General features: G+C 37.8%; 2 protein-coding genes and 3 non-coding genes across 7 annotated transcripts; all 5 read left to right on the top strand.

The window, feature by feature from the left end:
- The first annotated feature begins 374 nt into the window (after positions 1–374).
- Positions 375–3,648, top strand: cldn15lb (claudin 15-like b). Of its 2 annotated transcripts, none has more exons than XM_057350779.1 (5): positions 375–594; positions 2,202–2,366; positions 2,533–2,614; positions 2,819–2,932; positions 3,016–3,648. In XM_057350779.1, exons 1-5 carry the CDS (start codon positions 375–377, stop codon positions 3,104–3,106), a joined length of 672 nt encoding a protein of 223 aa, XP_057206762.1. In that variant the 3' UTR covers positions 3,107–3,648. The 2 variants fall into 2 exon arrangements, with proteins under 2 accessions (XP_057206762.1, XP_057206761.1); XM_057350778.1 differs by lacking the exon at positions 375–594 and adding an exon at positions 1,330–1,630.
- A 1,485-nt stretch (positions 3,649–5,133) lies between these two features.
- Positions 5,134–18,264, top strand: atg16l1 (ATG16 autophagy related 16-like 1 (S. cerevisiae)). 2 transcript variants are annotated; one of them, XM_057350769.1, is made up of 20 exons: positions 5,134–5,312; positions 6,460–6,568; positions 6,745–6,838; positions 7,067–7,172; positions 7,513–7,586; positions 7,663–7,914; positions 9,495–9,560; positions 10,748–10,834; positions 11,008–11,070; positions 11,254–11,298; positions 11,730–11,832; positions 12,366–12,471; positions 12,930–13,000; positions 13,802–13,873; positions 14,956–15,076; positions 15,168–15,273; positions 15,366–15,515; positions 15,737–15,784; positions 15,863–15,964; positions 16,425–18,264. In XM_057350769.1, exons 2-20 carry the CDS (start codon positions 6,463–6,465, stop codon positions 16,516–16,518), a joined length of 1,866 nt encoding a protein of 621 aa, XP_057206752.1. In that variant the 5' UTR covers positions 5,134–5,312; positions 6,460–6,462; the 3' UTR covers positions 16,519–18,264. The 2 variants fall into 2 exon arrangements, with proteins under 2 accessions (XP_057206752.1, XP_057206753.1); XM_057350770.1 differs by lacking the exon at positions 11,254–11,298 and having other exon boundaries at positions 16,425–18,262.
- LOC130565357 (small Cajal body-specific RNA 6) lies at positions 11,894–12,182 on the top strand. The gene has a single exon (XR_008964355.1). It is a non-coding gene; the product is annotated as a small Cajal body-specific RNA 6 (non-coding RNA).
- Positions 12,512–12,789, top strand: LOC130565360 (small Cajal body-specific RNA 6). Its single transcript, XR_008964358.1, has one exon. It is a non-coding gene; the product is annotated as a small Cajal body-specific RNA 6 (non-coding RNA).
- Positions 14,587–14,854, top strand: LOC130565356 (small Cajal body-specific RNA 6). Its single transcript, XR_008964354.1, has one exon. It is a non-coding gene; the product is annotated as a small Cajal body-specific RNA 6 (non-coding RNA).
- Positions 18,265–20,169: the final 1,905 nt, after the last annotated feature.

Raw genomic sequence — 20,169 nt, 5'->3', positions numbered from 1 at the left:
TTTTCCAAAGAACCATAGAATCAAAAGTTCTCCAATAACGTCAGGCTAATTTTGTTTACTAAAACACTTTTTTTTAAAACGTGTAGAGATATTGAAGAAAACATTACTTAAACCTTAATCGTCCACAACCGTGGTCCCTTTAAGAACCAACAATGTACAGAAACATTATTGAATCTTCAACTCTAGAACTCTATACAACTAATGCTTTTTTTTAAAGTAGAAGGTTCTTTGAAGGATTTAGGAAACACTGAAGAGCTTTTAATTTAAGCAGTGTGTACTTTTATTGAATTGGATGTATTATTTAGCTGTTGGTTTGTTTCTGTGAATGATTCAGTCTAAGGTTCTTCCTCACGGGTGGTATCGTGTGTGTGGTAATGGCGTCCATGGTGGCTCAGGTGATGGGTTTGTTTCTGGGTGTCATCGGCTGGTGTTTAGAGTCCAGCAGCACAAACTCGGCTGTGTGGAGGACGCGCAGTAACGCAGATGCTGTGATGACCAGCAGTTCCAGTTATGAAGGACTTTGGCTCTCGTGTGCCACCAACTCAATGGGAGCCATTCAGTGCCAGAGATACAAGACTGTGCTGGGCCTTCCAGGTGAGACAAAAACACTGCTCGTTTCCTCATCTCTGATTGTGGATGAGAGGTCTTTAGGTCTTTTTTGTGCATATGTTTCATAAATATCACACCGGTGAAGACTTCACAACTGACTGAAAAGAAAGACAGTAGGTTTGACAAGGCCACATTCTTCATAATGTACGTTGGTTCATCAATTAAACCCGAGTTGCTCGATACTTAGACAAAATGAGGTTATAGTGGCCATAAAAACTCATAAAGTTCCAGAGAGATCAAACACACACACACAGAAAAAAAACATTAGATGTCCTGCAGATAGACTTGAATTTTAGTTAAATGGAGTTATTTTGGCTAAAATGGAATAAATGCAAAACGCTTTTGCAACGTTTTAAGAAAGTTTAACAAGTCATATACAGTGATAATGATAAAATGCCCTTTTAATGTTACTGCAAGAACATTTTTAATAACTTTGAAGAGACCTTTTAGCCTAAGTTACCTGTTTCACACTTTATTCAGAAGATGTTTGTGTTTGATTATCTCCTGCTTGCTCTTAAAGGCACAGTGTCCCCTATGAACGGCAGAGGGGTCTTTTAGTTTTTAGGGTCAATGACGAACTGATCTGTTATAAATCACATGATGCTTCCTTTATTTGTTTCCTCTGTCAAGACATTGCATTGTGATGCTGTAGGAAGGAGGAGGGTTTATGGTTTTACAACTCTCCGTCTAAAGTTCACAGCATAAAATGAGCTCACGGAACACACACCCTGGTCATTTTGTGTCTTCTGAACACCCGTGGACCTGTTTTTGTGACTGTGTGTGTTGTGGGTTTAGTTGTCGATCATGTCGAGTGGGGTTGAGCTGGTGGGGTTTTTGATGTGTGTGGGAGGCTGGCTGCTCACAGCCGTGTCGCTGGCGAACGATTATTGGCGTTTGTCGTCTGTCTCGGGCAGCGTGATCATATCTGTGCGGCAGTATCAGAACCTGTGGCAGTCATGTGCCGAGGGCAGCACTGGGGTCTCCAACTGCAGGACGTTTCAGTCTTTACTGGCACTGGATGGTAACACACACACCATACACACAAAAAGAAATCAAAAGAAAATAGTGAAATCTGTTTTGCTTAAGAAAATGCAGTATGGGGAAGTATGTCAAAATGCATTCCTTTTCTTTAAGAAAAATATTCAGAGTTTTGGGGGGATCATTTGACCTTGACATGTTTTTCGTATTACCATCAAAAGCATCAAATAACACCATGGTATTTGCGTCATATAGGGATGTCACAATATACCGGTATTGACAATAATCGGGATGTTAAAAACCACAATTATCAAACTTGTGTCAATTCTACACTTATCATAATATCATAAACTATTCAGCACCCATGAAATATTTTGCCATAACTACAATGGTTACAAACTCTCTCTCTCTGCCTTCATACACTTTTATTTGAAGTGTGATTCATTGACCAAATAGCAGACGAAACAAAATAAATAATACATTTCACTGATGGCATCATTTATTTCTTTTTATAAACATTTGTATAAATATCAAGATAATATCGTTATTGAGTTTTTTTTTGATAGTTGAATATCATTGTTAACGTGTGTTTTGTTGCCGTGTGTGTTTTGTAGGATACATTCAGGCGTGTCGGGCTCTGATGATAGTCGCTCTCATTCTGGGTTTGTTGTCCATCGTTCTCGCTTTACTGGGACTGAAGTGCACTAAACTTGGCAGCACGTCTGAGAGCACTAAAGGCAAAATGGCTCTTACAGCAGGAGTGCTGTTTATCCTCTCCGGTCAGTGTGATGTCACAAACACACGACACATGCCTTCGGTTCCTCTGTCTCAACCTGAGCCCTAGGTTTCACTCAATAAAGTGTTTGTCTAAGGGCTTTGTGTGATGTTATATATTATACAAATAGAGTATAGCTCATTGATGTGTGTGTGTTCTCTGTCGGTCAGGTGTGTGTGTTCTCGTGGCAGTATCGTGGTACGCAGCTCGTGTCGTTCAGGAATTTAATGATCCTTTTTATGGAGGCACAAAGTGAGTCAGAGGCTATATGAAGGATTTCACATTCACACAATTATATACAGTACACACAAGTTTGGGGCACAGTGGTATGTCCAAGTCATACAAAATATAAAATATAGACGCACCATACTATGATACGGCATATTAATTCTCTCTCTCTCTCTCTCTCTCTCTCTCTCTCTCTCTCTCCCTCTCTCTCTTTATGTGTGTTTGTAGGTTTGAGCTGGGCACTGGGCTGTATCTGGGCTGGGCGGCAGCAGCGCTGGTGATGTTGGGTGGTGGATTTCTCTGTACCTCCTGTAAGTCGAATCCAGCACCTGCACAAACACGGTGAGTCTCATTTTGCTAGAAACAGACACACATCTGTAAGAATCTATAAGCATAATAATTCAAACAATAATTCTCTGTCTCAGGGGTTATAGTTATAACTACACATCACAGCCTCAGAAGATCTACAGAACCGAAGCGCCATCAGATTACAGCAGTTCCAAAGCTTACGTCTAACTGTGTCTTTTATTCTTTTTTCATATTTTTGTGTTATTACAGGCCAAGCATTGAAGGGTTTTATCTGTTTGTTTATTATTTTGCATTATCATGGGGCTTTTACATGGGGATGTGATATAGTTAAGATGTGCATGAGATGATCAAACGGATCATCTTGAATCCAATCTTAACAAAAATCACCGTTCAGATTTTTGTGTTCTCCAAAGGTCTAGATCAGGTTGTATCTCAGAAACACTTATGACACTTCATGAATACGAACACCTATAGTCAAAAATAAATTGTTGAAGTTAATAGTAAATAGTTTTTCTCCCACTTGTTTCTGTAACCAAACAAATCTGCTCAGCTTGTAATATGTGTGCCATTGGAGTGTATTTTGGGCATGTTGTTTAATACTTGCATCTAAACCAGAGCATGTCAAATTTGTATGAATTGTCTTAGTATGTTATATAAATGTTACATTGACACTTGTTTTTGAATCTTGAGTTTTAAGAGTCTTGTCCATTTGTAGAAATTAAATGAAGTCATTTATATGTGCTGTTTAATAGTGCCATTTATATGAATAAAACATTAATGTTTTGAAGTTTTTAACTGACAGTCAAATCTCAGAGGTGTCTGACAAATTATACTTTAACAGAACATGGGAAAAAGGTGTGCCAACATGCCCCACTATACATAAGGCGCACAAAATGTCAAATGAACTGTATCTTTTTTCCTTTTTAATAATTGTTTACTCTGTCTTAAACTAGTAAAGTAAAAAGTGTCACAAAAGTGTAAATAGTGTAAATCTTTAAAATTACTTTTACCTGATTACATAGATATGCATAGACTTTTTTATAACTAAAACAACTCAACTTGCAAACACATAACCTCTAAAGCCACTCTATCACTCTATTTTTCCTTCTTTTACCTAAGAAAAATAAAATAATGTTTTTTTTTATATAATTTGAAGCTTACAATATTATAACAAACAATAAACACATTAAACAAAGAGAGAAAAATAAAAGAGAAATACATTCCTCCTTCTTCCTATGGACAAAATTCAAAATACACATACACACAAATAATAATAATAATAATAATAATAATAATACAACCAATAAAAACAAAAAACATTATGTATAATAAAAAAATTGTATGGTAAGAGGCGGGATATTCATTTGAAAAAAAAAATATGTCCATAAATTTGAACAGTTTATCATTCTTTTGTTGTTTATAAGCAACAGATATTTTTTTAGTCTCAATTTCTAACAAAAACAAATTGCAATTAAGTACAGAATTTGTAAACTTTTTTCTATGAATATAATAGTTACTATGTAAAATATAAAAGTTCACCACATAATCATACATCAAATCTTACATTCATTAGTATATAAACATATAATATCTTTAATCTTTAATAAGAGATAACATATAAAAAAATGGGGGGGCAAATAAAAAGGAGCTATCAGACCAAAATGTTAGAGTTACATCACGTTTATAAAATAAATTATCCAAATATTCCTCCTGCATATTACAAAAAGTGCATTTATTATTAATGTCCATAAATTTTGATAAAAATATTTGGGTAAATTTTGTGCAAAATTTTAAAGTGCACTTCTTTGATTTTGTTATAGATACAGAATTTATATGGAGCTAACCATGCCAATATCTGAGATCTGAGCATTCCAAAAAGGTTTTCCTCTAGGACAGATTTTACGCTTTGGATTGAAAAATTAATCTAATTTTTGTATTATTACTTGAAAGGGAAAATAGTTTAAAACCATCTACTGACAGCTCAGGAAATATCAGTTCATTGCTTCCAAACGTAAGGTGACTTTTCATTAGCTGTATTAATCCATTTGGAATAGCTTTCACAACTTTTTGAAATTGTTTCAAATGAACATGTTTATTTTAAATACAAAGAAAGTCTTCATGGGATAAGATTTCTCCATTTTCATCAAATAAATCCATAACAAAACAACGTTTCATTTTGATACGGAGAGAAACATGTGACGTCATATACCCGCGCCGAAACAGCAGGAAGGAAACAGACGTCGGTTGAGCCAAAATGGCGCTCGTGGTTTTTCAGTCAGAAGTGGGTTAGCATGAAACCAGGCCGATTAAAGCTCATTATACCCGTTTTGGTGTTTTTTTAGAAGGATTAATTACAATTATCTGTCAGAAGAGTCGCCGTGAAGTCCGTGGAGACGCGTTTAGATGCGCTGAGGTAAAGTAATCGTGGCGTTTAATGAAAGTGAAAGACAAGTGCAGCGATTAGCCGGTGCACTTGTAGTCAAAAATATCACATGAACAAATCACAACAGAACATCACATTTATTTATAATGTCATAATTTTTACACATTTTACACATTCACTGGTTTATCTGATGTGTTTTTATCAATGCTGCCTGTGGCATTAGTTTATTGTCACTGTGGCAGCCCATCTGTCCGAATGTTGTCAATATACGTTTATTTATACCTGAATTATTGTATACATCTAACATGTCTGTTTAAACGTAATTTAATGTTTTACCTTTCATGTACATTTTCAGCACGTGTGATTGAGGGTCAGGCTTTTCATGGGTAGAATGACATTGCAGATCTGATGCTGGATGTTATTTATTTCTCTCCCAAGTATCAGATTATGTTTCATCCATTTTTCATTGATCATTTGAAACAAGGGTTAATAGAATTTGTAAATATTTGAATAACTTTGCAAACCATGCCTCGTATGTAATGTTTGTCGGCGTCAAATCGAAATTGATCGTATTTACTTTAAAAATGACTATTATAATAAAGGTTTGATTGCACTATATGCATCAGTGCATGCTATTCTAAAAACAAACATTTGCCTGTGTAGTTGTTGGTAATCTTTCTTTTGTTTCAATTGAATTGTCATACAGCAATTATTTCATGCTTGTCAATATAATGTCACATATAAATGAACTGTTTTTGCTTGCATTATATGTTAGAATATATATCAGTAGAATATGAAAAAGGTAAATGATGTGCTAGCAGTGGAAGCTGTGAAGATGCTCTGGAGGATGAAATTGATATTCAGCTGCCACAGCCAGATTCAGTGTGAGGGCAAAAAATCCCCCACAATCCACTGCACCTCCCATTCAGCTCTGACAGGGGTTTTTGTACTGTGATGACTGATGAGTGTGTCTATTGGAGGGATTTCCGTGTCTAGAGTATGACGACACATTCTTATGACATATCCTGACACAGAGAAGATCCTCAGTCAGCCCGGTGGTTTAACAGATGTGCTCTCACTGAATTGTGTTTTCTTTAAGAAACTGGTTCACTAGATATGTAAATGAAGCTTCGGTGCCTCTGATTCAGCATTAACTGAAGTGACCGTGTGTGTGTAGGAGATGGCGGGACGCAGAGTCGAGTGCTTGTGGAAGCGGCATGTCGTAGAGCAGCTGAAGCAGAGAGATAGAGTTCAGCGACAGGCCTTCGAGGAGATCATACACCAGTGTAAGAAACGCATACACGTCACTACATTCACCAAAACACACATACAGGTATTTCATTGACAGAGTACAGAGTAAATGTTTCTGGTTTTATTTTGCTTGGTCATATTGTTTTCTGCTAAATATATGAGACATCAGTGAAGTAATATGCATATCCGTGATGCTGTTGACTGTCTCTAGATAACCGACTTTTGGAGAGGTCTGATCTTCAGGCTGTTTTCTCTGAACGTCTCCAGACGGACAAATATGAACAGCAGAACAGACATGACCTCAGGTGCTCATGGTAACACATACAGAGTTCATTATACACATCTTTTGGAACCCAGTGTAACACTGAGACTAAAGAAACAACAGATAGACACAGAAGAACGGCACAGAAAGATTCTGTGATTTATGAAGACACAAATGATCACTAGGTGGCTATAGAAACATAGATGTCACTGAGAAAAGAGACAAGTGTGTGTTTGCACAGCATTGATGTTGTTTGATTGTGTTTGTGTAGTCCGGGCGTTGACGGCGGTCGCTGTGATTCTCTGCAGCAGGAGATGGCTCAGATGAGAATCAAACATCAGGAGGAACTGACGGAGCTACACAAGAAACGAGGAGAGGTTAGAAGGATCGTACGCTGTTTATTGAGCAATTGATGTTTTTTATTATTGTGTCACGTTGTTATCGCCCAGTAAAAAAACCTGGTATTACCTCTTAGCAAATATCAATCATGGTGAAACGCTTCAATGCAACTTCTTGTGTCTTTTGTGTAGCTCTTTTGCTTGAATAAAGTCTGTTTGAGAAGTAAAACTAAAATCAGCTGTGTGTGTGTGTGTGTGTGTGTGTGTGTGTGTGTGTGTGTGTGTGTGTGTGTGTGTGTGTGTGTGTGTGTGTGTGTGTGTGTGTGTGTGTGTGTGTGTGTGTGTGTGTGTGTGCGTGTGTGTGTGTGTTTCTTTGCAGTTGGCCCAGAGTGTCATTGAACTAAATAACCAGATTCAGCACAAAGACAAAGAGATTCAGAGTAATGAAGCCAAGTAAGTGCCTTTGTTTGACGTGTGTGTGTCCGGTTTAAATCAGGTCTAAATGAATGTTTCATGTGTTGGTTATCAGGATGCTGGAATACCAGCAGCAAATCTCGCATTTGGAAGGAGAGTGTCGTGAGTTGCGAAACTCTCTCGCCGACCTGGAACGAGCCAACCAGACGCTGAAAGACGAATACGACGCCCTGCAGATCACGTTCAACGCGCTGGAGGAGAAATTACGGAAAACAACAGATGACAATCAGGAGCTGGTGACGCGCTGGATGGCGGAGAAAGCTCAGGAGGCCAACAAACTCAACGCTGAGAACGAGAAGGACTCCAGGTGACAAACACACACACGTTAACTGATATAAATATGCAGTCAATTGACACAACGTCATTTTTACTTCCGTTAGAAATCCTTTTTTACATTTTCATCCAAATAAAGCGCGTAGCACAAAAGATGTCTAGATGTTTGTTTTTACAGCCATGAACTGTTTTAATAAAGAAAATTGATTTGACATGTTTACATATATGTGAATACAAATCTTTACAATTTCTAAATGTACTTTCAGAAAATTCAAGTCACATTACTAATAAGTTTAACATAAAGCTCCTGCGTTTATCATAAATAGTTTTTTTTACATTTACATTTATGCATTTGACAGACGCATTTATCCAAAGCGACTTACATTGCATTATTAAGTATGTGCAATCCGTGGGATCGAACCCATAACATTGGTGTTGCTAACGCCATGCTCTAACCACTGAGCCACAGGAAAGCTGTGCACAAATGGTTGAGTTTATCTTTATTGGTTGAGTTTATCTTTATTTTTTCATAAAATTCTTGACAGAAACGGATAAGAGCACCTTCAGATTAAAATGAAACTGAACTAATGGCTGCAACTAAAACACTTTCTGTGATCCAGGTTTTCAAATCGTATTCGTCTGCTCTTCAGATGGATTTGTGAATGGCTCATTTATAAAAGACTGTTCTCAGACCTGCTGATTAATTGTTCGGCCGTTAAGGGTCGTTTCGAGACAGTAGGATTGGTCTGAGGGGGCAACGCCCGTCAGTTTCTGAATTTGTATGCAAAAGAATGGGGCTCATTTCCTGACCCTCCATGCAGAATTAAAGGAAAAGTTCACCTCAAAAATGAAAATTGTGTTATTTTTTACTCACCCACATGATGTTCAACATGTTTTAAGACCTCCCGGCGTCTTCGGAGCACAAATAAAGATATTTTATGTGACATCCGAGAGATTTCCAGGCCTCCTCATAGACATCATGGTTATAGTTGCTGTCAAGGTCCAGAAAAGTACTGAAGATAGCGTTAAATTGGCCCATCCGCTCATAGTGGCTCAATTAAATTTTTCTTGAAGTGACGAGAATACTTTATGTGTGAAAAACAAATCAAAATAATGAGTTTAATCGATATATTCTCCTCTGTCTTGTCAGTGTATGGTGCGCGTTCACGAGAGCACTTCGAAGCATGCGCATTCGGTTTGTGCGCCGACACAGCATGACAGAGGAGAATATATCGATTAAACTTAAAATTATTTTGGCCAAAAAATTTGAGCCACTATGAGCGGATGGACCAATTTAACGATATCTTTAGTACTTTTCTAGACCTTGACAGCAACTATAACCATGATGTCTATGAGGAGGCCTGGAAATCTCTCGGATGTGACCTAAAATATCTTTATTTGTGCTCCGAAGACGGGAGATCTTAAAACATGTTGAAAGTCATGTGGGTGAGTAAAAAATCACACAAATTTGATTTTGGGATGAACTTAACCTTTAAGCTCATTTAAAGTCCTCACCTGATTGGCTGTTTGTTTCAGGCGGGGTGTGTCTTTAGAGTTTAAATGTGTGTGAACTCAAGGTGTGTGTAGCGTGTTTCACCGCTGATGTTATTACAGACGCAGACAGGCCAAACTTCAGAAGGAATTAGCAGATGCTGCCAAGGAGCCTCTTCCTATAGAGCCGTAAGTAGAAGTGTGTCTCATTCAGTGTTGGGTAAGTTACTCTGAAAAGTAATTAATTACTAGTTACTAATTACACATTCGATAATGTAATTAGATTACTGTACAAGTTACTCTCTTCAAAAAGTATTTAATTACTTATTACTAATTACTTTCTATATCCTACATCAACCTTGATGAGTTAAGTGATTCAAGGATAGACATGAAACGGCTCTTTTAATTCATTCAAATAAATAATATAAAACTACATAAAGTATTATTATTAATTACAAATGTGAGAATTATACATTAAAGCACGGATTTTAAAGTTAGACTTTGAATTTTCATGTAAATTCCTCTTCTACACACACACACATATTACACAAAGTATTTAGTTTAATTACATCAGAAGTAACTAATTAAATGACAGAAAACTAAGAGTAATCCCTTACTTTACTTTTTCAAGGGAAAAGTAATTAAATTACAGTAACTAATTACTTAGTAACTAGTTACACCCAACACTGGTCTCATTACACTGAGATCATAAAGCTGTGTGAGATTTTACAGATCAGGGTGTCATGAAAAGCCTGGAAATGTCAGAAAACATACACTCCTGGGAAAGCCACAGGAATGTTTATAGTGAAATGAAATATTCTAGCTTTGCTGAGCTCTTAACAAGCGACTCTGTTTTTGAGCATTGAATTGATTACAAAAATAAGTTCAGGACGTGAAGTTGAGTGTTTTTGCTTTTACATGATGAATCGTTTTTGATAGTTGATTGAATATTTATGTGAAACAAAGGTAAAAAAAATGCACCCACGCTAAAAAACACCCGTCACTTGGGCCCTGTGTATGTTAATTGTTCTTTGTGGATTTATCGTCCATGATCTTATTTACGAAATCCTTTTTTATTCATCACAATCATTCACAGTCATTCAAATTCTTTGTTCTCCACAAGGGTCCATTTTTGTTGTGGGCATTTTCTTGCTGATCACATAGAAATATCATCCAAATCAAATGTCAAATACTTAATTTAATTCTTTTAATTGTTCAATAAATATTTATTTCTCTTATTTTGTGATATATAGCTAGACCTAGTTTTTTAAGTATCATTTTGAGTTTCTGTGGCATCTGTGAATTCTTGATTCTCGAAGGATCCCTGCTTATTCATTTATCATATCTCATTGAATGTTGTAATCTGATTGGTGTAGAGATGATGACATCGAGGTTCTCTCAGAGGATGCTGGGAAGGGAACAGGCGAAACATCACCGAGTAGACAGCCCAGTCGCACACCCAGGTAAACACACACACACACACACACACACATCAAAATCTAAAGCGTTTCATGTTCCATAGTTTTATATACAAATCATTAGGAATTCTACAGACTAACCCTATTTCACAACCGGATAATGTTAATAATATTATGTAATTTTGTAACGTCTGATATTGTGTCTGTCTGTCTGTCAGTAAACGGACGTCTCAGCCGCTTCCTCCTGCAGGGCTGCTGGACTCCATCACTAATATCTTTGGGTATGTTATGGTCTTTGTGTGTGTGTTCATGTGTGTTTTCTCTCTTTCTCTTCCTCATTCTTTACACTGTGTGTGTGTGTGTGTGTGTGTGTGTGTGTGTGTGTGTGTGTGTGTGTGTGTGTGTGTGTGTGTATGTGTGCGAGTGTGTGTGTGTCTCATTTTGCGCTCTCTCTGTGTCTGCAGCCTGTCTGATTCTGTCCACTCTGGTTTCATCCCATCTGAGTCCAGGTGATGCACGCTGTAATGTGTGTGATGGCTGCTGATATCATGTTTGGCTGGACTATAGACTGAATATTCACAGGTTTTGCTGGTGATAATTATTAAGCAAAGTTGTGAATATGGCAGTGATTTGAGTAGTTTCACTAACACACAGAATATAAATTAGTTTAATGTTAACATTTTAGTTGCAATGTGTGTGTTTGTACACTGTCCGACTTCGCAGTCTCAGCAGTGATATAATCGAATTTCAATGTAATTCGGCTTTGTTTTAAAAAGATCCACACAGTCACATTTTATTTGAAAAAATATGGCGCTTCACATTGATTTGATGAGTGCGATTACAAATGCTTCACTTCATGAATGCTTCTCTTTATAATCACACACATGTGCTAAAGTCACACAGTAGAAGTACATAAAAACTTGTTTTGTTGTTGCTACAGAAGACGACGTTCTGTGAATTCGTTTGGGACATCTCCTGAGACCGCCGAAGCGCCGTCGATGTGCACAGAGGTCCGCGTGCCCTCCACTGCGCTGCACATCTTTGTGAGTGTCGCATTTGCTCTTCACCTTTCATTCTGCCGAGCTCCTTTGCATGTATGTCAAAGGTCAGTGATGCGATGTAAAAGGTCTGATGTCTGGGTCTCCCATCAGTCTCTCTGCCCCTCCCAGCACCCCCTGCTCATTTCCCAGCATGCTCTAGTCGTGCGTTGCTGGTTGTAGGTGGCAGCTGATATTCTGGATGTTTCTGCTGTATTTAAGAGTCTCTTAGAGATCTCACTTAGAATAAAGTGAGATCTCAACAGCAGCGTCCGACATCATCACAACACACAAGAGGGCGAGACTGATGGAGAATATAAAACCAGCATGTGATCTCAAGTTTTCAAGCTGAGACCTTTATATAGACCTCCTTTAGATCTGTACAGAAACCCGAAAAGTTCAATTGTCTGAAAGCACCAGAGAGTTAAACATGACGATTTTGGGGATTGATGAAGTATTTAATTATCTAAAAATGACACACTTTACGTTTTAAATGAAGTATCAGTTTGTAATTCTAGTTTCTTTATGTTTTTGTGTAGGACGCTCATGATGGTGAAGTGAACGCTGTGAGGTTTAGTCCCGGATCTCGACTGCTCGCCACAGGAGGAATGGACCGCCGAGTCAAACTCTGGGAGGTCATATCAGGTGTGTGTCTTATCATTCACAGCTTTCATCAGAGGTCAAAGGTCAATGATGAGATGTAAAAGGTCTGAAGCCGTCATGTCCCATCAGTCTCTCCACCCCTCCCAGCAGCCACTGTTCATTTCCCAGCATGCTCAAGTCGTGTTTTGCTGGTTTAAGGCGGCAGCTGATATTCTGGACATTTCTGCTGTATTTAAGAGTCTCTTAGAGAATAACGTGAGATCTTGACTGCAGTGTCCGACATCGTCACAACACACAGGAGGGTGAGACTGATGTCGAACTTTAAACCGGCACGTGATCTCTAGTTTTCAAGCTGAGACCTTCAGTCATTTCAAAGAGGAGATTTTGTGCTGAACGTTGTGAAACTGACGTGGCGTAATGTTGCCACCACAGAATTTCTGTGTTTCCTCCTGAAACAAAGAAGCTTGTGTGTTGGGTTTTTAAGGGTTTTGTTTGTCCAGGGCACTGTGAACCCAAAGGAGCTCTGACCGGAAGCAACGCGGGGATCACCAGTATAGAGTTTGACAGCGCGGTGAGTTATTCTGTCTGTCTTGTTCAACACTGTCTTCACAAAAAAAACACTCGCTGATAAAGTAAAAACAATATCTAGCTCTATAGAAAGGGATTATTTCCCTAAACAACAAATGGTAAATCTAACATTGTTTTAGGTGTTTAGACTAGAGGCACATTTTTTATCATTTAGTGGGAGGACCTTGTTTGTCAAATTCTCCTTATGTACATGGTGAATTAACAGTATTTTTTTAGACAATTGTCAGGAGCACAATAGCCAGTTTAAAGTCCCAGTGAAATTAAAAATGACAATTTTTATTTTTTTCATGAAATATTGCAGCGTTTATAGTAAATAGCTTATCAACATGGGTCATTCTCTTTTTAAATTCATAATTTTCAATTAAAATCTGAAAATGCGCTTCCGCCCACAAATGACTATCCATCTCAAATGACGTAAACTAGACGGCTTGGGCGGAGCATCCGTTAACTCCTCCCCTTCAACTGTCTGCTGCCCGTTTCATTTCAAAATCAATGCAACTGCTGTTTTTAAACATCCAATCATCTCGCAGTAAAAAAACGCAAACCACGCCCACTAATTTTCTCCTTTGAAATTCCTTTTAACTCGGAAATGTGTCGGAATACGGAAATACAAACGATCGCAACATCCGGTTCACGGGGACTTTAATAAATTTCAGATAGTATTGCATTGAAGGGCTCATATGATGGACTACATGTAATTCACATCCTTCAGTGAATGAAGAATCAACGATGGTGTTAGTTAAATAAAGTGCTGCAACACTGAATGTGTGTTTGTTCTCCGCAGGGTTCGTATCTTCTGGCCGCATCTAACGATTTTGCTAGTAGAATCTGGACTGTAGATGACTTCAGACTGCGGGTAAGAACACTCAAACACATGCTTTACACACAAGAAACTTGTGTTATATAGAAATATAACTGTATAGAAAAGGAATCTCTTTTTTATCCTGAAAACTTTTAATTACATGTATGCAGTCACGTTTCTGAGGAGTGATCAAAATAAAAATAAATGCATATAAATAAATGAAGAAAACCCCTCTAAAAAAAAATTCAAATTCAATTGAATATGTTGAATCAATGCTCTCCTCCACACATAGTATACATTACTCAAATAATTTTGCTTCAAAACCCGTTAAATATCACACTGACTGGTCTGAAAAATCTGGATTTGCTGAAAGTAAATGCCTGATGAAAAATGCTTGTTTAAACAAAAAGTCATCTGACTGATTTAGAGGGTTTTGCATCTGAACTCTTCAAATAATAAATAATAGAAATAAATGGTAACAAAGTGAAGAGTTGGTTCCAAAATGAGATAACATTTCTTTTTTTTTTAAATCATGTTTTTTATTATGTTATCCTGTTTTTATTATTTTAGTTAGCTGTATTTTTTTAGTTATTATGTCTTAAATCAAAACAAACCAACTGTAGTTTGATTGATATTAATTGGAATGCACAACAATCTCATTTTGGAACCAAACTCTTCAAATATTGTCTGCTGAAATATCAGGGCATCTCTAATTAGGATATTAACTAAGGATATAAAAACAAAAGTAACTTCTTTGAAGGTTCAAAGGTCAGTGATGTGATGTAAAAGGTCTGATGTCCAGCTCTCCGTCAGTCTCATTGCTCCTCCCAGCCGCCCCTGCTCATTTCCCAGCATGCTCTAGTCGTGTTTTGTTGGTTTGAGGCGGCAGCTGATACTCTGGACATTTTTGCTAAATTAACAGTCTCTTAGAGAATAAAGTGAGATCTGAACAGCAGTGTCCGACATCAACACGACACACAGGAGGGCGAGACTGATGGAGACGGGTCAACTGATCTCAAAACTCAAACTGAGACCTGAATCTGTGTGGATAATAATTCTGAGTGTGTTAATCCAGTAGAGCTGTTTGCACGAGTGTGCGCGTGTTTGTAATGAGTTGTGTTTGACTCTTTCAAAAGCACACGCTCACAGGACACAGCGGGAAGGTTCTGTCTGCTCGTTTTCTTCTCGACAACGCTCGGATCGTCTCTGGCAGTTACGACCGGACGCTGAAGCTTTGGGACTTACGCAGTAAAGTCTGTAAGTAATGACTCGGTTCTCAACTGTGCCCCAGAGTAAAGTGTAAAATAGACATAATTTTCATAAATTGACATACCGGAGTGTCTCTCAGGTATGAAGACGGTGTTTGCAGGATCCAGCTGCAATGACATCGTCTGCACAGAGCAGTGTGTGATGAGCGGACATTTCGATAAGAAAGTTCGTTTCTGGGACATAAGGTGGGTGGTGATGTCATCAGAGGCGTGTGCGTATTTGGGCGGTCTGTGCCGTCTAACATTTAGAGCTCAGTGTTTCTGTCGATCGCATGCAGGTCAGAGAGTATCGTGCGTGAGCTGGAGCTGCTGGGCCGCGTGACGTCTTTAGACCTGAATCAAGACCGCTCGGAGCTTCTCGCCTGTTCCCGTGATGACCTGGTGAAAATAATCGACCTGCGCAGTAACGCAGTGCGACAGACGTTTAGGTGAGATGCTTAGAAACATGTTTTTTTTTCTTTCTAATGCACTTACTACAACACATAAAAGATTTGAAAAATAATTTCTAAACCTTTTGCCCCTCGATCCATTTGGACTTTTAATCAAAATGTTATTTCTTTATTTAGGATGTTGGTAGTGGTCAGTAGCTATTTGTAATTTGACTGTTACAGAATAGCTAAGCTGATTTCTCTTCGTTCTGTCTCTGCAGTGCTCAAGGTTTTAAGTGTGGATCTGACTTTACCAGAGTAACCTTCAGGTAAGAGCTGTGATGGTTCCCATCTCACATCTCATGTCTGAACTCTTTTCTAAACTCTCTCTGTGTTTGTGCCTTCAGTCCTGATGGCAGTTATGTGGCAGCCGGTTCTGCAGATGGAGTTCTGTACATTTGGAACGTTCTAACAGGAAAACTAGACAAAACTCTCGATAAAGGTCACAGGTGAGCAGTTGTGAATGGTGTAATGCTTACTGGGGTTAGATAATAGGGCTATAATATTATTATTTAATATAATATGATTTTATATCATGCAAGTTCTATATTGTAATTCGGTTTTGTAGTTTTCTAATGTTGGGAGATATTTTGATTGTGTTCAGACAAAGCATTGCGACCAAACATCAGAATAAAATGCCAAAGAAAAAATGTAGTCAAAATGTATCATTACTGTTTACTATGCAGCCTATAGTTTATACTGCATACTAAAGTAATCCTTACATTATTCTCAATATCTTGTCTTATTATACTGCCTGCAAAGTAATGAATATTGCAAAATGTTAAACCATGGTTGATGCAAAATCTAGCATGAGTAGAACGTTTTTTCATACTTGAAACAATGTAACCTACGGTGACTCATTGCATTTGAGCTATAATTGAAATTCTTGTCTTTATCTAATATTCACAGTTCTGCCATCAATTCAGTGTCCTGGTCTCCGTCGGGCGCGTACGTGGCCAGCGTTGAGAAAGGCAGCAAGGCTGTGCTTTGGTCTGATATGTGATTGGCTGGTCTCTTTCCTGCCTTTGCTGTGATCTGTTGAACACTGCTTGAGAACTTTGTAAAGACTGAGACAAAGTGATGCCCCCCCCACCTCCCATCGGCTTCTTAAACTACAATTCCCATACAAATGGACAGCAATGTACACAATGTTTAACAATATTTATATCGGTTGGTGATCACACATACTCTGTGTGAGGCACAGAATGTTTTTTGTTTATTATTTTAACACTGCTTTAAATGGGTATGTGTGTGTGTTTCTGTGTGCATGTTTTCTGTATGTGTCAATGCTTTGCCTTACAGATACAGGCCACTGAGCTGCTCCTGCGTGCGTGCGTGCGTGTGTGTTCGTGTGCATGTGTGTGTGTTTGACTCTAATGGACCTTTACTAGTGGATGCTGTTCATTCTGCAGTTCCAGAGGTATTTCATAGTGGGCGCTGTTTACCAAACATTCTCTAAAGCTCATTGGCTGAATGTGCCATACATCGTGTTTTTCCCTAATTAAGTCTGGAATTAAACGCATGTAAATCAAGAGCAGGCCTAGCCATGGATATATTTAACAAATTTTCTTATGAGGAAGTGCCTGCCTCATATTTGACCATATATTGAAAATAACAGAAATTGCATATTGCATGAAGAAAATAAAGCCTTTTTTAGTACTAATAGGAAAAAAACGATAATTAATATGATGAAGACTATGGTCATTTGAATGTGAAAAGTTTTGTGTTTACTGTAATACAGTAAAACATTGTTCTGTTGAAAATAATTCAAGTTCAAAAACATCACTTTAATAAGAATTTGGTGCTTGATTTAAAAAAAATCACAATGCATGAAATGTTAATGATCTTAAAATTGGCTTTGTTTACTTTTATTTAAATGTTTAAGGGAAATATAAATACCTGATGGCTTGACATTCACCCAAACCCTGATTGGCTAGTGAATGATCAGCTTGAGTATTTTGTCCAATGAGCGTGCGAGTGTGATGAACGGGCGATGTGTGTCTTTTAAGGAAGATAATGATGCTCTGTTTTTATTTTATGATCTCTGCCTCATCTAACACACAAGCTCATATCCGTCAGAGTATATATTCTTTAAGCATGACCTGTGTATCAAACATTCTGCCAAATGTTTTCCGGTGGGAAGAGAGTGCACTTGTTATTTCTCTTGACGTTTTTCAAACTAGCGAAATTTGCACTTGGTTAAAACGGCAAAAACTGTACTGCACCTCCATGCGGCCGTCGAGAGCAGCGATCTCCTCTTAACACTATACTTGATGTTCCTGTGGCTGTCGTTTTCAGATGCTTGTCAAGTCACCAAACAAGTGCACTTGATTTCAGACTGTGGGCGGGGGGGCAGCACGCTTTATGGATAACTGTAATGCTTCACGTGGACGTGGCTTGAGTTTTAGCCCCGCCCTCTTTGACCTCTTGGGTGGGGGCGAGAGCGGGCACTGTATTCTATTGGCTGAACGGAATGTGGCTAATGTAAATTAAGGTCTCTGTATATGTTTGCTTCAATGTTTGCACATCATAAAACGCGTGAAACACGCTACTTGGCTTTGTGTTCTTAATCGTAGTTAAGAATTTGCTTTTTACTTAACTAGGATTTAAGCAAATAGTTATATTGGTGGAGGTTCGGAAGTTGCGGTTGTAATGGAGCACACATAAAGATAAGAAAACAGATAAACATCTCTGCTTAGTGAATAAATGTAAATGTAGATCAATGTTATGTTGACTAAAACTATTAAAACATTTCAGTTAATTGAAATGAAATAAAATACAAGCCTATATGTTATTTGAAAAGCTTAAAAAATCTTGCCTTACCTGTGTATTGAAACAAGTTTAAATTGAGTCACGGCCCGGTTTCACAGACACGGTTTGGTTTCAAACAGGATTGAGTCTTAAATCTGGCTCAGATTACAGGAGTTTTAATATCCTGACCGATTATAAAATCTGGTTGCAGCACACACATAAGGAGACTCTTGATAGATTCTCTTATTTAAAATCTTAACCATGCTGAAACAAAATATTTGACATTTCTGTCACATCACACGGTACAAAATCATTTTAAGATTATCATACCAGAGAACACGCGTATCACGTGATTTCACCAGAAAGCAGATGTAAATAATGTGATGACATGGGGACATCTAGTGGTAGTATATGGCGTTATGTCAACTGGTGGTCATGCAGGGATGTTTTGTTTCTGGTAGCTTCAGCTCGTGTTCACTCACTATGTAAAATACAGAACGCAATGGACATTGCGAAGCGACAACTTTATGGACACGTTATAGAGGTACTTGTTATGTTGCCACATTTCAACAAACTGTTGAAATCTGTACATCTCCGCTAACCAACGCACTCCGTTTACATTCACTCAGTCACTCCGTCATCTTGCAGTTCATTGGTTGTTGTAAAAGTACCAACGTCATCACCCCGATTTGAAATCTTAAATATCAAACATGTTTAATATGATCGGGCGGCCCCGATTGTTCTCGGAGCAGATCGGCATGTGTAAAATTTGATCTGTGAATGCCTCACATTCATGAACCCGATTTTTTAAAAGATTTTCGGGAGGTGAAAATCAGGTAGTTGAATTAAGATATTTATGTCACTTTTATAAAAATGCCTGAGAATAATACATTACTGGTGTGCATCTTGAGACAAAACAATGCCACTGATATATTTTAAGATATTTCTGGGCAAGTTATATAAGACAGGTCACACACTCATTTTAGTCTGGGACTAGTTTTAAACCTTGTCTGTGAAACCGGGCATAAGATTAATAACTGCCAATATTAAAATACTCAAATGACATAAGCACAACAAAATTACTCAAAATAAATGTAAAAAATAGAAGATAATTTAAGATATGAATAAAACTGTAACACTTTCAATAAGGTGATATTAACAATTAGTTTATGCATGCATTAGCTAACATACACTAACTATGAACAATACTTCTACAGCATCTATTAATGTTAGTTCATGATAATTTCTGCATTTATTAATACATTATTAAAATCAAACGTTGTCACTGTTAACATTAATTAATGCACCATGAACTAACATGAATAATGTATTAACTAATATTATCAAGGATTAGTAAATGCTGAAAATCTAAATTATATTGTTAGCTAATGCATTTACTAATGTTAACTAATAGCAGCTTATTGTAAAGTGTTACCAATACGACTTCAATAAAGCTAAATTTGCACATAAAAACCGTGATGTAAATTAAATGAAATGGTCAGAACATGTTTTGTGAGGATGATTGGTTAGGACTTACAATGTCTCATATGTTTGTCTCGAGCATTTCTGGCCTACACACTCGAGTTTATGATGTAGACGTCTGTTAGCTAATGAGAATTTCAGTCTAGTTGAGCTTTGGATTATTACTGCACGTCCTTAAAATGATTGTGTGTGTGTGTGTGTGTGTGTGTGTGTGTGTGTGTGCGTGTGTGTGTGTGTGTGTGTGTGTGTGTGTGCGTAATCCCCTGTGCTGACATCAGCGATGAGACTGCTGACTTTGACACACAGGTTTAAATGGTTTAAGAAGCTCACATGATTACAGATGACTGATCTCTCCTCCACCTGTTGAGCCAAATACAGTCCTCTCTCTCTTTCATGTTATATAATAGATTTCCTCCCTACT

This window comes from Triplophysa rosa, linkage group LG14 (assembly GCF_024868665.1).
Source record: "Triplophysa rosa linkage group LG14, Trosa_1v2, whole genome shotgun sequence".
Classification (NCBI taxonomy): domain Eukaryota; kingdom Metazoa; phylum Chordata; class Actinopteri; order Cypriniformes; family Nemacheilidae; genus Triplophysa; species Triplophysa rosa.
The sequence above is the reverse complement of the archived record's forward strand: the minus strand, read 5'-3'. Positions and strand labels throughout refer to the sequence as shown.